The sequence below is a fragment of the Danio rerio genome, chromosome 13 (genome assembly GCF_052040795.2).
Source record: "Danio rerio strain M-AB ecotype USA chromosome 13, GRCz13ab, whole genome shotgun sequence".
Taxonomy (NCBI): domain Eukaryota; kingdom Metazoa; phylum Chordata; class Actinopteri; order Cypriniformes; family Danionidae; genus Danio; species Danio rerio.
In genome coordinates, this window is record NC_141033.1 from 18,017,543 (window position 1) to 18,035,205 (window position 17,663).

Sequence of the window (17,663 nt, forward strand, 5' to 3'; positions counted from 1 at the left end):
CCCTTTAACATTTTAATAATAGCAAATAAAAACGTAATCATCAAAGCTAATATTCATAAAATATTCCAATTCTATTGATTCATTCGTTCATTTTCCTTCACCTTAATTCATTAGGGGTTGTCACAGTGGAATGAACCACCAACTTATCCAGCAATGTTTTACACAGCGAATGCCCTTCCAGCTGCAACACAGTACTGGGAATCATCTATACACACTCATTCAGACACATAGACTTTTAACAATCTAGGGTGCAAAGTCTAAAGCGCATGGCGACAAAAGCATTAAAAGCACGTCCGAATCCACTTTTGCTATTTTAAGGACAGAAAATGCAGTTCTCCTCACAATGTTTATTCCTTCAAAGTGCGTCCTTTTTTCACGTGGTATTGCTGTGCATTAATAACCTAGTAAGTAACCATGTTCCTTATCACTGTAGATATGTTTGATTGAGTGTCATTGTGTATTTTGCTTCAAATCGCCTCAGGAGAAAAAATATTACATGTGTAAACCTGTCTCTTTTTTGTGTTAGAGATAGCAGAGGAGATTCACTTATTACTCCAGGGCCGAATAATATTAGTTTCGGGGTTAACTCCCTTTTCTTTTATTTGCAGCCGGTGAATAAACGAGGACACATGTGACTTGGCCCAATCATTTATCGCTCTCCGTGTGGTACAGCAAAATCAGTTACCAAAGAGGGAACATCACTGAAAACAGTCTTTTTGCGAAAAAAAACGTTCCTTTTTTTCGGTCTCTCCCTCTCCGTTTCACACACAAACACGCGCACACCAAACTGCAGCCCCTGCACACATGCTAAACAACAACTTGTCGGGCTGTTTGTAATCTAATATGATTATTTGTTATTATCAACGCGTTGCTTGCCATGTGTTGTTGATGCAAGATTGTATTCAGTTTAATTGGAATATTCATATTGATTATAACGAGCACGCGCGAGAGCTGTCACCACGCATGCACACACACACACATTGATCTAACAGCCTTCACAGATCAACAAGGGAGAGCCTAGGTGCGCCGGTCACTGAATCCAGCATACAGGCTCTCATCTCGCTGCACATTTTGTCTTTATATTATGCTCTGTGTTTGTCATAAAGTCATCTCAGCTCAATGATCAGGTGTTGAATCAAAATGTGACTCCGAGGGCAAATCTGGGCCTGCAGTTGAGTGAAACACAGCGGTTTATCATAAACTTTTCATTGAAAATTTCACCGCAATTGACAGCAAGAACGAACACAGAAGCATTTTCTGATTGACAAGCACTGCAGCTATATGTGTTCAAAAAAATCTAAAATGCCAAATAGAATGAATTTATGCTGCATTTTCTAAAGTAGTACATTCTGTATCTAGCTTTTAGCTTGTACGGTGGCTCAGAACTGTCAAAACACCTCTAAAAAAGGCTTTTTCGGACATGACATATTTGTACATATGTACATTACTGTAACACATTTTATTCAAGAACATTTGAGCTGGTTTCAGTCCTTAGCTCTTTTATTTTCATCTTATTTAAATTACATTTAACTTGCTTGTTGATTAAATCCCATTTTGTTACTTAAACTATTATTTTATACAACAGTCAGTTGCATGTTAATTTGCAATGAAGAACATGAATTTTTTTTTGCATGCTGATATATGTGAAATCATGAATATCGGTCTATATAATCACCTTGCAATTTTGAAATTAAAGCTTTTTTGCTTTGAGTATAGACTATTCAGTTCATGAGAGCACTTCAATCTTTTATGAAGCTTGCTGTATAAAAATATACAATTTTTAAATATTTATAATTATCGGTCTATACATATCGGCTATATGCCTCCAAGTCTAAAGAGTTATCGGTTATCGGTTATCGGTATTGGCCAAAAAGTCCACATCGGTGCATCCCTAAGTTATAGGTGTGTTTTGAGCATAACTTGCATTAAACCAATCAGAGTATCATCTCACATTCCTTCTAAGATTCAATTCAATTCACCTTTACAATGATTGTGTCAAAGCAGCTTCATATAAAAGATCATAGTAGATTGAAACAGTGTAGTTCATTTTTCAAAGTTTAAGTTCAGTTCAGTTTAGCTCAGTTCAGTGTGGTTTAATAATCGCTAATGAGAGTCCAAACACTGAAGGTCAAATCCATCGATGCGCAGCTCCACAGATCCTGAACCGTGCAAGCTATTGGCAACAGCAGCGAGGAAAAAAAAAAACTTCAACAACTGGCGAAATTGAAGGAAAAAAAAATCCACCCAGAGAACTAGGCTCAGATGGGCACAGTCATTTGTCCACTGGCCAAAGTCTTGTGTAGAGCTGCAGTCCAAGTGCCGGAGGCAGGAAGCTGGACCTCAGCAAAGACGTGTCAGCCCCTCAAGCGTCACAGGAATCAGTCTCATGCTTTCCACTCCTCCATGACCACCACAGTAGCTGCTCAGGATACGGCCTGGTTCAGGATATGGAAACCTTAAAATCCTCTCGTTGCTGGTTTTGGATCGAATCAGTGGCGATGCGGGATCTGAGGGTCTCGGGAAGAGTATACCCAGGTGAAAATAGAGAATAAAGAGAATAATTAGCGTAGCTGCTGTTCATAGTGTAAATAAACAAGATGCAGAAACCTGTGTGGAGCACATTCATGTATCATACAGCTAAGAGATGCACTGAGTGTGTGCTTTACTAAAAAGATAGGTCTTTAATATAAGAGTCAGTTGTATTGTGCCATGGTGGATTTTATAAGTGGAGATACTGAATGCTTCAGTTTAAACAGTTAAACAGACCATCTGCAGCGTTAGGATAAAGTATGAGCCTCTTCCATTCGCCCTCTTTACTTTTTTTACATTACTTTTACTCTTTACTCATTTACTTTCGTTGATAAGGAAACGGTGTTGTGCGCATTTAACTGAAAACATCCACTAGCCTACATATTGAATTTTTTGCTAAGCGCAAAGATTTGTTTCAAAACTATTTCTAATTTAAGTTCTAATTTCCAGCTAATGAACAAATAAACAAAAATAAGGAAGTGTGGTCAAAAACTTGGTTATATCCAAACACAACCCTATTTTTATGCCCCACAGTCTAAGCTTGTTTTAATAAAAAAAAAATAATAAATATGCATGTAATTAATAATACGGTTAATAATAAAAATAACATTATACAAAAGCAAATTGTCATAAATAAACTGAAAAATCCACCTGACATTAAGAAGGCATTTTAGGCAGTGTTTTTTATATTTCTGTAGAAATAATAATTTTTGTAACATTTTAATCCTTAAAAGTTTTTGGTGAAGATATTCGTGTATTTTTGTGCATCCTGACCTGAGTGTATTAATCAATGTGTAATCATTTGGAGCCACATAGGTGCACAACTACCACGCACTGCACTGGACTTTAGACCAGCTTTCAGTTGGTCGATTGCGCAGTCTATTTTAGTTCCTTAAAATAGCAATGCGCCAACAATGCACCTTAACACACCTCCTGTTTAGACTGGAACACCCATGAGTCCACAAAGTGGCACAAATGGATTTAAACAACATCGGGCACAATGTGAAAAATAGGGTTGTGCTGGTCTGAAAATAGCAACAAATCGTACCAAACACATCTTGCACCTTATTGCGCTGGGTGTTTAATAGGGCCCATACACTATGGCCAATTAAGTTTATTCAGTTTACCCATAGCGCATGTATTTAGACTGTAGGGGAAACCTGAGCACTCAGAGAAAACCCTTTCCAACAAGGAAAGAACATGCAAACTCCAAACAGAAATGCCACTGTTCTTACTACTGAGCCACCGTGTCGCCTAATTCTAATAACATAACAAAATATTAAAACTGTTGTTAATATACACTTCATTGTACAGAGGTCTTTGACTTTCAGAGAAATGTTCATTAAATTATTCTGTCAGAGCAGCTGTGTTTGCATTCGATGCTAAAAACACCAGCGTCTTGCTTACTTGAGGTCTATACAACAACATAACTCAGAGATGTTCTGAAACGAGCAGATTATTTATATCGAATTCTCTTTCCCTTTTGATATTCAGACACATTTTATATTTAGATTTGAGAACGAGAAAGAGAAAGTAGCCTTGCACAGATGTTGTTTTCATATACTGTTACAACCCTTGTGTATAATTGGCTAAACATTGAGCAGTCTTCTTTTTTCCAAATGGGAATATTTATAAATCTCTACAAATACATAATAGAAAGACATTTCCAATGTCCTAATTGAAAAATTGTGAAGCTCACAGGTGTAATTCAACCTCTGGGACATACGTGTTAAAAGTTAAGAAATGTCAACACACTGCAGCTGAACACACTGCGTTCTAGATTTTGGTGTTGGTGTCAGCAGCAATAATTTAAAACTGGTTATTATTGGCATTGGTCAACCACTGCTTTTAATGGAATTAGCATTATCAAGACCTAGTTTCTTTATTCCACCACAGTATTTCAGCATTTGGTGTCAGCAAGGGAAACTCTGTATATATGGAAACTCTTCCCACACTTGAGTGTTACTAAGCAGTGTCTCCGTGACGCCCATGTGAAATGTGATCCAAGAAGTTTAAGTCAACAGTCAATCTAAACAGACCTCTCCATGAATGCACACTTGTTCACAGTCCTTCTAATCTCCCTGTGCTGGACCTAATCATGTCTATGTCTACCAGTATTGTCATTTTAGGGCTATATCTGTTATATTTCCTGCAATGTCTGCTTTACTGTCCTAATTGTCTTGCTTGCTTTGCTTTTCTGTTTTTTTCTGGTTCCTTCAACTTCTTCCATCACAGGCAAATCAGTTTGCTGCCGATGGTGGATTTGCACCAAATCCATCCATGTTCTCTGGTGGCTACCCTGGTCCTCAACCTGGGGGCCCACCAGCTGTCTCCCCTAACCAGCCCTATGGCATGTACCTGCAGCCAGGAGGAGGTATGCCTCAGAATCCAGGAATGGGATATCCTGGAGGGCCACCCCCTGGTCAACAGATGCCGAGCTACCCAAACATCCCAGCACCCACTCCGTCCGGGCCTAGCTATCCTAGAGCACCCTCACCCAACCCGTCCATGCCCGGATATGGTGGAGGTTATGGAGGAGGTGCACCTGCCGTTCCAGCTATCAGTGTAAATAAACTCTCTTCTTTGTTGCTTGTTTGTTGAATTATACACTAGCTAGCTAAAAAATCTTAATGGATTTAAACAGGCAAATATTTGGCAACATTTTTTTTTAACCCCAACTGATTGCGATTCATTCTGCAGCTTTCATTTTATTTTAGTCATGTTGGAAGATGTATCCAATGGCCATATTATGAACTGGCAATGCCAAGAATCAAGTTGTGTAAAATACACGCCTTAGTTTCTGCACACAAATTGACCATCAACTGACCAGAGATTAATTAGACATTTTTGGGATGTCCTGAGGCCTGTTGCACAAAAAAAAAAAACAATCTCTATGATGCAAAAAAATTTTCAGGTTAACAAAACCCAACAGATTAAAACTGGTTAAAATCAGATTAATTGGTTTCTCAATCCCTGATACAGTATAAAAATTATGTTAGTTTGGGGTTTTGTTACCACTTCAAACCACTTCCACTAATTTCAAACTGTTTTAATATAACAAGTATAATAAATTATTATTTTTATAATATAAAATATACTTTTAGTGTAAAAGGTTTGAATTTGGGGCAGAAAAACAGACTGGCAGAGGTTTGTTGATGTTATATAGTTTTATATTTTATATATTATTGTTGCTGTACTTGAAATGCAGAGAACTCAAGATTGAGTCCATTAAAGAGTGGTTCTACAAAAAAGGAAACGTAAAATTGAAGGAAAACTATGTGGTCACCATGCACTCACTCTTGTTTTCTTTTGTAAACACTATTGGATGGGTTTAGGGTATGGTTTAGGTCAGTGGTTTGCTATTTGACCTGTACAACAATCTCTGCCTTCTCGTGGTCTGGTTCTAAAACACACAGCAAAGTGTACCCTAAGTCAGTGTTTCTCAACCACGTTCCTGGAGGACCACCAGCTGTGTACATTTTCTATGTCTCCTTAACCAAACACACCTGAATAATATCATCAGCTCATTAGCAGAGACTGAAAGACCTGTAATGTGCCTGTAAGGAGATATCCAAAACATGCAGTGTTGGTGGTCCTCCAGGAACGGGGTTGAGAAACACTGCCCTAAGTAACGTATTTCATGTTATGCAAAAATATTATCACATATTCCCACTCAGATAATAGACTTGACTTACTTTAATTCAAACAGCAACATTTGTGTGACTTTATTAGTTTTTTAACATCAATGTTGGATTATTTCTTTTAATTGTAGCGTGGATTCAGAGGATCCATTCAAGACTTCCCTGGAGCTGATCCACTTAGGGATGCGGAGGTCCTCAGGAAGGCCATGAAGGGTTTTGGTGGGTTATTTTGCAAGTTTATTTTTTACTGAAAACCCTAATGTAGAATACTTGACTGTGATGTTAAAACCCCAAATACTAATTCATTGTTGCTTCCCTCAAGATTTTCTTATTGGTTTGAGGATTTTTAGTTTATGGGTTTAAGGTCTGTGGTAAACATACAGTAAATTGACAATGCTTAGACATTCTGCTTTACAAAGTCATTTATACACATCCATACAAAACAGAAATTTAACACAGAAATTTAAGGTAAAATTTACACATCACTGTTTCTCAAATGTACACACCATACCTCCCAGTCATTGGCTTTTATTAAAATTGGCTCATTTACAATTCCCAGATGTTAAAAATTGTTTGGATAAAGATTTTTTTCCAAAAACCTGAGAATTGATACCTAGAAGTGGCAGAGTGGGTCAAATTTCCCCACTATTTAATGCCTGTATTTATGCACTGCTTATGTTTAAACTTGCTAGGCAATGACTTTCACTTTCACTGACTGCATTAGTGGTATAATAATAAATAAATAAGTTCATAATGAATAAAAGAAAGTGATTTGTTGAGGTATTAGAAGCATTAAATGCCATCGATAGAGAGTCCTTTGGTGGGGAAATAAGTTGTGAATCGGGGTCAACAAAAAATGTACATCTAATTCTCATTATAAGTGCTGACTTGTTTAGCTTATGTAGTCTACAATTCTGAAAGTGAAACTGTAGCATAAAAAAGCTTCAAGGTAAACGACACAAATATATTTAATAACTAGAAATAACCGTTTCATGAGTCTAGACGCTGCTTTGTTAACAGAGTGGTATAATACATTGGAATAATATGATTTTAAGCCATTTCTAAACAGAATTTGCATGGGAAAAAATTTACCTGCACTTGTAGATTTAGGTATACAGCGACCACACAGTGGTTCTAGAGTTAAAGCATTAAAATGGTTACATTACTTGATGTCGATTGGTCAACAGTTGGGTATAATTCTCGATAACGCACTGCTGTGACCCTAAGCATTGTAGATCACCCTGGCCCATACTCTTTGCAAACATGGTTAACAACAGAGATGGCCAAAGGAAATGTTCCAATGACTAGGAAATGTCATTGAAAACAAGGAAAATAAACCTCACTTCTTAATGTATTCATAAAGTATTTAATTGCTTTAGTTCTAAAAGACATACGTTGACAAAAACACAATTGTTAGGTTTTTTCGCGGTATTAAACTAAAAGATCAGAGAAGTACAGTACATGGTCTTAAGTGGACAAAAGACTTAAACCCTATTTAAATGCTAGATTTGAACTGGAATGCGTCTCTTGTTTTACCTGTGATCCAATCGACCAAAACACATCTTATTACTCTCTAAACAGGACATCAGTCATGTTTACATCTTGCACTCCCTCTGTCTCATCCACCTTAGCTTTTTCCATGGTAAGATTAACTAAACAAGCCTACTTACACGTAAGCCTGGTTTATACTCGATGCGTCCGCTAGTTTGCTTGAGTGTGTGCGGCGAATGCAACGGCATCGCTGTGATTGCGAAGGTTCGCTTTGGGTGTGCACAACATGATTTCGACTGGCTGAGTGCATGATTTTTTTGGAGACTTGAGCGAACAGTTCGCATAACACCGCATTTGATTTGAGTTGATTATAAAATACTTTGAAGAGATTTTGTCTGAACTTTATGATCCGTAATCATAGAGATAACCAGATGATCAATATTCTTGGTTAGATATTGCAGCGGTCGTGGGAAAAGAGGAAATTGTTTGTTATTAAGTTTGATGAAATCTGAGGGATATGTTTGTTAAAGCCAAAAGAGGCCATGTCAAAAGTGGAGACCTAGGTACACAATTACAGAAATATGTTTTTTCATAGTTCATAGGTTTTACACTGATGTATATATTACAATTTTGAATATAAAACAATTTAACATTTACAATACTAAAATTAAGGAACAAATAATTTCTTTGATAACTGGAAAGAAATATTCGATCCTATCGGTTTACAATATACCGATGCCCTGTTTTTTTAGGATTTATTTGTGAAAATGGTCAGGAATGTTGAACCATTATTGACTTTTTAGCATAAGAAGAGGACAAAAACTAGCCCAAGAAAAATCTTGATTGGTTATAAAAATCTTTATAATCATTAAAGTAATTTCTAAAAATAATTAGTTAAAAATATTGAATGATAATAATGATATAATGTAGTTCTGGAAACTTTCTACTTCTCTGTTTATTCGTCTGACTTTAGGGTCAATTTCTTTTGGCACCGCCCCCTGTTGTTTTAAAGAATATCACAACGGCAAACGCAGCAAGTATACAAGCCTCGTCCGTTTGGTCAGTGTATCTTTTGGTCATTGGATTTTTATTTTAATAACGGCTATTGAAAAACGAGCTGTTTTTTTTAATTTAAAAAACTAAAAATCAAATAAAAAATGTTTTTTTATTTTTGTTTTTAAATTTTAAATTGAAAATGTAAAAAACAGCTTGCTTTTCTTTTTTATGATGAAAAACGGAAAAGCAAAATTCTAAATTGATTTGAGTTTCATTTTTTATTTCGTTTAACAAAAAATAAATCACCAGAAAACAAAAACGAATAAAGGCTTGTTTTATATATTCTGAAACCAGATAGGGCAACTTATTTATGGCGACGCAATGGTGCCACACACAGGCTACTATAGCCTACTAGCTTACTGTAGGCTGTACATATTTTCCTCATTAAAGCTGGTTATATGGAACAACATAATTGAAAATGTATGCATTATTTGCATTGCTGAACAGTTTTCTGAAAATAAAGTTTATTGTTAAAATCACTTCCACTTCAGGAGTGGCAGTAACATTGTCCTCCTGTCACTACATTCATTTGGAATCATCGGCCATCTCTCCATGTTATAGTTCAAAATCAAAATAAACATAATTATTTTAATATGAAAGACCCTTAGCATGTTTCAAAAACGGTCATACGCATCCCAATGTCTTGCAAAGTGAACTGTCAGATAACATTACAAAAACTTTCCTATGGTTGATAATGAGCTTAAAGACTGCTGTTGTGTGCATCTTCACCTCAAATGCAACCTATTCTATTGCCTAATATGACCTATAATCATATATATATATATATAGCAGTATGCATTTTTTTTATAGTTTCAATTTATGCATTAAAAATCTGCTGCTATATTTGCACATGACTTTGAAATTATGGATAGCCCACTGTAGCGAGGTGATGACGCACACACACAACACACACAACTATCTCTAGTGATGGTCTGTTTTTAAAAGACACAGGATGCTTATCAGGGTGTTTGTTCAGCATGCTTCCTTTCAGATAACAGTAACTGTTCATTTTTATTTTAAAATACTATGACTTGAAATGTGCGTAACGAACAACTGTATTAATGCCTCCCTCACTTGAAGTGATTTGTGGTCAAACTTTGGGAAGTGGAAGTATTATGGTTTTAACAATATTAAAACTTTCTTTTCAGAAAAGTGTTCAGTAAAGCAACCTAATGCTAGCATGTTATGTCAAAATAAAGGTTGTTTAATTTAAAACATGCTTACAAAAAATAAATATATAGCCTGTAACCGGTTCTTATATGAGAAATATGTTGTCTTAATGAGGAAAATATGCCTTAACAAAATCCTGTTATAACAAAAAAAATACCTTTTATCAAATATTAAGTGGAAAAAAATAATAGCTCATAGTAGGCTAGCAGGTCAGCATTGCATCACCGTAAATAAGTTGGCCTATCTGGTTTTGGAATATAAAAAAACAAGCCTTTTTTCTTTTTTTCTGATGATTTTATTTTTTTTATTCGAAATAAAAAATGAAAATCAAATCATATTTGAATTTTGCTTTTTCGTTTTTCACCATGAAAAAGAAAAACGCCTCGTATTTCAATATTCGTTTTTGAATTTGAAAAAGAAAATCAAAAAACAGCAATATCCATTTCTAAAATGAAAACCCAATGGCCAAAAGATAAACCACCCAGTTTCCTGAGGTGCCAGGCAAAAGTATAAATCCAGCTTTACGGCCAATGATCAGAGGTTGAAAAAGGCCTGCACTGCACCACACAGGCGCGCGATGACAAAAAAAAAAATCAGTTGAATCAATAAGGCGTTTAAATTGCGCAATAACAAGAAATATTATAAATTGCGTCACAAAAAACATTAGGTCATTAGGTCATGACTCATGCCACATCAGATTTCTTAAAAGCAAGCAGTTTAAAATGCAAAAAACAATGTTGTCTTCAGTTAGAATTACTACTTATTTGTTTAAATAAAGCGTCAAATAATTTTTTTTCCCGAGTTCTATACTGAGTCTTTACTGCATTTCTTAGAAAGTAGTTTCAGTCATTTACCCTTGAGCGTAAAAGGTTTTCTATTCTATCTTCATTGGATGTTTATCTATTATTCATCTTAGATTCTTTGTTCATGGATGTTTAGATTCTGAGTGCTTTTTTATCATGACATTGAATACAATATGAGCTTTCCCAGAAAATGACTCGAATGGTGGCTTTCTATATGTGCTGCTGCTTCTAAACAGGCTGCTAATGTACATGTTTCAACAGGCACTGATGAACAAGCCATCATTAATTTGCTTGGAAGTCGCTCCAACAAGCAGCGTGTACCTCTCTTGGTGTCATACAAGACTGCATATGGAAAGGTAATTAAGCGCTTTTAGGTATTTGCTATTCAACAGATGCAACACCTCTCCAGGGTTTATTTCAGATGGCGGACAGTCTTTTTTGACAGATGTGAACCATGATATGCTACTTACTATTATGTAATGAGAGACAGGTGGTTTTAGTGGAAGAGACTTTTCATAAAAGCAATTGATTGAACACATTTTTATGTTTGCACCCAAGTGCAAGACGAGGCATCGTTTTTGATTCATTTTCCCCAAAGAGGACGACTAAGAGATAATAAATATGCAGCTAAGCTTGGTTTTATTTTTATTTTTTTACCACACACTCTTTACAATAAGGCTTCATTAGTTAATATATTTACTACTATGAACTGAAAATGAAAAATACGTGTAGAGCAGGGGTGTCGACTCCAAACTCGGTCCTAGAGGGCCGGTGTCCTGCAAAGTTTAGCTCCAACTTGCTTCAACACACCTCCCTGAAAGTTTCTATACACTTAGAATGAGCTTGATTAGCTGGTTCAGTTGTGTTTAATTGGGGTTGGAACTAAAATATGCAGGACACCGGCCCTCCAGGACCAAGTTTGGACACCCCTGATGTAGAGTATTAATTATAGTATAATTATAACATGTACCAATGCTTCGCTATTATCCAAACTTGTGCTTGTTAAAATTAGTTTATTAACTCCTTACATTTATATAGCGCTTTTCTAGACACTTAAATAGGATGACGCGACGGCAGCCATATTGCGTCACACCAGCTGATTGGTGGAGAGGAGACAGAGTGATGAAGCCAATTATGATATGAGGATGGTTAGGAGGCCATGAAGGACAGGTGCCAGTGGGCAAATTTGGCCAGGGTTCTCGGTTAAACCCCTACTCTTTTTCGAAGGACATCCTGTCCCCTTCACTATACTGGGGCGCAGGTTGGGTGCCCCCTGTTGGCCTTACTAACACAACTTCCGGCAGCAACCTAGCTTTCCCATATGATCTCCCATCCAGGTATTAACCGCACACATCCCTGCTTAGCTTCAGTGGGAGACAATGTGAGAATTGCAGAGAGCTAGCTACGGCGAAAAGTTCTTACAAACTAACAATGATTGACTTTATTTTCAATAACATTAACAAATGTAAACAAATACTGTATTAGATGTGTTTTTCATGTTCATAAATACATTGTTCATGATTTTAAAGACCAGAATCCTTCTCTTCTTTGCAGGACTTGATTAAAGATCTAAAGTCTGAGCTTTCAGGGAACTTTGAGAAATTGGTGTTGGCCATGTTGAAGACTCCATCTCAGTATGATGCATATGAGCTTAAAGAGGCCATCAAGGTTTGTCAAAGAGCTTATGTGTTATGTAAGATTATGTATTCGGTTAATAATTGTCCAACTTGGCACCCTCACATAGATAAGTCATTGATAAGTTATTCAAATATGCTGATATGCTGCTCAAGAAACATTTATTATGAATGCAAAATAGAGTTGTTGTTTTTTTAAACTGTGACAACTTTCTTGAACAAAATAATTTCTTGATGAACTAAAAACAGTTTTAAATGAAAATCATTTGTAAAATCAGACTGTTATTTAACTTTTACTTTTAATTAGTAATACACATAATCAAAGGTGCAGTAGGTGATTTGTCTTTAGAAACTATTTTTGTTGTTAATTTTGCTGGTTAAAAGTCTTTTTACATTCCAATAGTAATGATTAAAGTAAACGATTTAAATGTATTTATATGTATTTTTATATTCTAAGAAATAAGACAAAAAAAATTTCAACCAATTAAAATATGTCGTGCCAACAATTCCCATAATTCTGATAAGCAGCACAAACTGTAGATATGTACATCTGCGCAGTCGTTCATGCAGATCCGCCGTTTGTGCGTGCACGTGCACTGCATTCATGTGCACATGAGAGAAAAATAAATGCTGAATCAAAACTTTTAAAAATTCTAAATCCATTTTGGAGTTACTTTTGCACACTAGAGGAAGGATCACACCATGGCTGAAGTATTTCTTTTAGATAGGTAATATTCTGTTTTAAAATTATATTAATCATGCAAAGCTTATGTAGATTTGGTTGTTTTACGAGTGTTCAGCCACTGAAATCTTTCTGCAAAAGAATAATGTGAGTATTTTCAATCTCATAAGGTTCCTTTTACAGCAGGGGTCTCAAACTGCCGGCCCAAGGCCATTTGCAGCCCTCGCTCTTCCTCCCTTTGGCCCGCAACTGACTTCAATATATAACGATATTCGGCGCACCAGAATATATATTTTTAAATCACGATCATTGTTGTGCAGTCACATATAACCACTTGTGGTTTTGATCTCCCACCTTCTGGACATTTAAAGTATTGTGCTATTTTACTTTCAGTTTCTCTCAGTATGCATAGACGAGAGTAACGCACATGCAGATTATTTCTAGGGACTGATTTAAACATTGAACTATATGTCCTTAAGTGCTCTATTTTCACTAAAGCTCTATTTTTATTTTCAAGGGTCATTTGATTGTAATCAGTTTTATATCACCTGCATTTTGTTGTACAAACATCTCATTGTTGCTAACAAGTTATGATGGTGGTGTAAATATATTACGATTTGTATAAAAAATGTGCATTAGTAAAGTTTTACTGCTGGCTGATTTAAACATGTTAAAGTAAATGTGATTGTGAATATATACATACTCTCCTTGAGGCTGTTAAACTTTAGGTTTAGTGTAGATTAATAATGTAGATTTTTTATTTAGTTTAACCACAAAACGTAGGCAAATAGTGTTATTCCACCTAGCCTGCTTTACTGAGGGTGAAGTTGGTTTTATATTCACATTGTTTAATTTTTGGGGTGGTGCAGAAAGTAGTGCTGTCGCCTCACAGCAAGAAGGTTGCTGGTTCGAGCCTCGGCTCAGTTGGCGTTTCTGTGTGGAGTTTGCACGTTCTTTCTGCGTTCGCGTGGGTTTCCTCCGGGTGCTCCGTTTTCCCCTACAGTCCAAAGACATGCAGTACAGGAGAATTGGGTAGGCTAAATTGTCCGTAGTATATGACTGTGTGTGTGAATGGGTGTGTGAATGTTTCCCAGAGATTGGTTGCAGGTGAAAGGGCATCCGCTGCATAAAAACGTGCTGGATAGGTTGGCGGTTCATTCCGCTGTGGCGACCCCGGATTATTAAAGGGACTAAGCCGACAAGAAAATGAATGAATGAATGAATTAATTAATTAATGTTTCATTTTTGAACAATGACAACTTGTGATGCACTCCCTTTATTGTTTACCATGCTACTTTGAATATTTAGTCTGAAATAGAATATATGTATGGCTAAGTAATAAGTGTAATTCCTGCACCTCGCTGCCCAACCACTAAGCATACAGTAGTGGCTTTAGGACAAATGAGAGAGCGCATGAGAGCGTAAGACCAGCGATCCTTGCATGCATGAATATTACACATTATGACAAGTTTTGCTTGCTTCACAAATGAAAACGTGCTAGAAATAATACTGTTTTTTGTTCCGAATTGTAGTATTATAAAGTATTATAAAGTTTTCTAACTGGCGAATGACATGATCTAGTGGGTTGTCTACTGTCATACTTAATGTGCGCATTCGTGATTTCAGGAGGCGTGGCTTTGGACGACGGGGGGGGCTGTTTTTTCTTAGATATTATGCTAACGGATAGCATTTTGACAGATCATCTACTGTACCTATATCTGTATCTAATGTACTAGTACATTTTATTTATTTAGATATTTTACAAATTTATTTGAAAGCTATTTAAACATTTCAGGATTGGGACATAAGAAGCATTTTAGTCAGAAATTCCTTTATAAAATAGTTCCTGAAGTTATTAAAAATGTGCTTTTTTTAAATTTTCCTATCTCAAAACATTTCTTAGATCGAATTTAGTTTATGAATATGTATATGCGCTGTGATTCACTTGAACTTAAATGCATAACTGAAGCATTATGTTATTACATTTTGTTTTGTGAATATAAAGTAACTTTCAAAACTTTGACAATTGTCAGATTTACTTATTAACAACAAGTGGCATCATAAAATATTTTTAAATATGACTTTATAGTGTGACGATTTGGTTTGTACAAATAGACCCAAAATAAAACAAGACAAATTTCGAATGCATTATGGAGGTTAAATGGTGTAAATTCATAAAAAAATGTAAATAGGTTGAATGCATATTAAAGCAAATAGTATTAGTTGTATAACATAAAAAACATGCTTTACCAAAACACAAGCACAAAATGAGAATGTTTGAAGAATGTCCCTGCAGCTATTTGCCATGCAACAATTAACATTTAGAGTGAACCGTTTCTTTAAGGTGCACAGATAATAGAATCTCTGATTAGATGTTTTGATATCCCATTAATAATGTGCTGATTATTTGACAGGGAGCAGGGACAGATGAGGCCTGTCTGATTGAAATCTTGGCCTCGCGCTCTAATGCTGAGATCCGAGAAATCAATCAAGTTTTCAAAGCTGGTGCGTACTTGACTCATATTGCTTAATTCCTTCCTTCTGCAATTACAGATTTGATTACTTCCCAATCAAGCGTCTGCTACATGTCAAACCTGCTTTAATACGAAGCTCTACAGTAAAATGTGGTGATTGATAACACTCAGTGTTTTGTTTTAGAGAATAAGAAGTCACTGGAAGATGCCATCAGTGGAGACACCTCTGGACATTTCCGCAGACTTTTGGTCTCTCTTGCTCAGGTACAGTTGCTGTATTTCTTAATTTATGGATTTAATAAAAATCAAAACAAACTCATAGACACGACCGGCTTTTATATGCAAGATCTGAAGTAGTCATTTATTTGATGAAGGGGGATGAAAAAAATCTCTTGAGTATTTGATTAGATTGTTTTTATTATTATTTATTAAAATTTATTTTACAGTTTCTGACATAGCTTTATTATTATAATTATTATTATCAGTAGTAGTAGTATTAGTATTATTTTTAGTCGCCGTTGTTGTCGTAGTAGTCGTCGTCACAGCCGTTGTAGTAGTAGTCTTAGTCATAGTAGTACTAAAAGCAGTCGTTGTCATGGTCGTAGTCATAGTAGTAATCGTATTAGTATTGGTCGTTGTAGTAGTAGTCGTCGTTGTCATAGATGTAGTAGTCGTCATCATAGCAGTAGTCATAGTGGTAGAGGTTATAAAAGTAGTATTAGTAATAGCATTAGTCGTCGTAGTTGTCGTATTAGTAGTAGTTGTAGTAGTAATACTAGTACTAGTCGTAGTAGGCGTTGTCGTTCGAGTCGTTGTAGTAATAGTCTTAGTCATAGTCGAACTAGTAGTGGTCGTCATTATGGTAGTAAAGTAGCCGTCGTATTCGTAATGGTCTTTGTCATAGTAGTAGTAGTTGTCGTAGTCATGTTAATCATTATCATGATAGCCGTTGTAGTAGTTGTCATTGTAGTAGTAGTCATAGTGGTAGAGACAGTAATAGTAGTAGTATTACTAATAGCATTAGTGGTCGTTGTCGTATTGGTAGTAGTGGTAATCGTCCTCATCGTAGTAGTAGTCGTCGGCGTAGTAGTCATGGTAGAGGTAGTAGTAGTAGTAGAAGTCTTTGTTGTCGTAGTTCTCATTGTAGTCGTTGTCATTAAACATGTACATGTTACACAGTGCACAAATACACAGACTTTTTACAAGTACTCAAATTAGTAGCACCATTGCATTATACATGGCACTAAGAGTATTAAGATGGTAAATACAATCAAAAGATGGTAAATAAAGTAAATAAAGAAATTAAACACCACACCACTTAAACTTAAAACAATAGCTTTAGAAGAAATATAAAAAAATACAAAAGGTGACAGAATTAACCTGCCACCATTTCAGGGAGAATGAAGTAAAAAAAAAAGAAAACAAAAGTGAGACATTAATAAACTTTTTCATATCCTACATAGTTATTTTGTTAAAGGATCCCATTGCTCATCAAACACACTCATTCTTAGCCTACATGTATGCATTGTATTTTCCATCCCATAGATTTTCTTCACTGTTCTTAACCAACCCTCTAAAGTGGTGGCCTTCTCTGGAGCCATTAAATTGTAACATTAATCAGTAATGGCATTAATATGAAATCACTTGTTTATTTTAATAGAATATCCTTTTTTAAAATGATACCTGGCAGAAAGTGTGTTAATGGGCAAAAAATGTACAAAGCAAATGTTATGTAATTGTTATTATTACTATTTATTTATTTATTTATTTTATGTAAATGTTCTGCATATTTTATATTCTTACTATTTTTAAGGCAAAATTGGTGAAGTTTTCCAAATATTTTATTTTAATTAAAATTCTATTGTTTGCATGACTGTTTTTGATATGAATATAGACAATGTTGTAGTTAGGGCTTTAAATATTAATAAAATAAATAAAAACTTCATAAACGAAAACTGAAAGCTTCAATCATCAGTGAGAGAAATGACAAAGTCATATTAGTATTTCTTTCTTAAAGGGTAACCGTGATGAGAGTGAGAATGTGGACATATCAATAGCCAAAACGGATGCTCAGGTAATTATTCAATATATTTAATATATTTATTTATTTATTTATTTCATTTTTTTATTTTTTAAATCAGTAATTTTTATTCTTTGAAGACTCTTTTCTAAGCTGTATTTGT

At 35.4% G+C, this 17,663-nt stretch overlaps 1 protein-coding gene across 6 annotated transcripts in view; it reads left to right on the forward strand.

Moving 5' to 3' along the window:
• anxa11a (annexin A11a) overlaps window positions 1–17,663 on the forward strand; it is a 46,704-nt gene that overhangs the window by 15,887 nt on the left and 13,154 nt on the right. For 3 of the 6 annotated variants that reach the window (XR_015504980.1, NM_181765.2, XM_087277640.1), the window contains exons 4-10: window positions 4,765–5,094; window positions 6,302–6,389; window positions 10,952–11,046; window positions 12,245–12,358; window positions 15,421–15,511; window positions 15,665–15,744; window positions 17,498–17,554. Coding sequence is in view for 4 of the 6 variants with exons in the window: in NM_181765.2 (NP_861430.2) it covers window positions 4,765–5,094; window positions 6,302–6,389; window positions 10,952–11,046; window positions 12,245–12,358; window positions 15,421–15,511; window positions 15,665–15,744; window positions 17,498–17,554 (855 nt within the window). In the remaining 2 variants the exon portion in view is untranslated. Of the gene's footprint in view, window positions 1–4,764; window positions 5,095–6,301; window positions 6,390–10,951; window positions 11,448–11,601; window positions 13,867–15,420; window positions 15,512–15,664; window positions 15,745–17,497; window positions 17,555–17,663 lie in introns of all 6 variants that reach the window. The other 3 variants (NM_183410.2, XM_087277641.1, XR_015504981.1) reach the window with 2 other exon arrangements.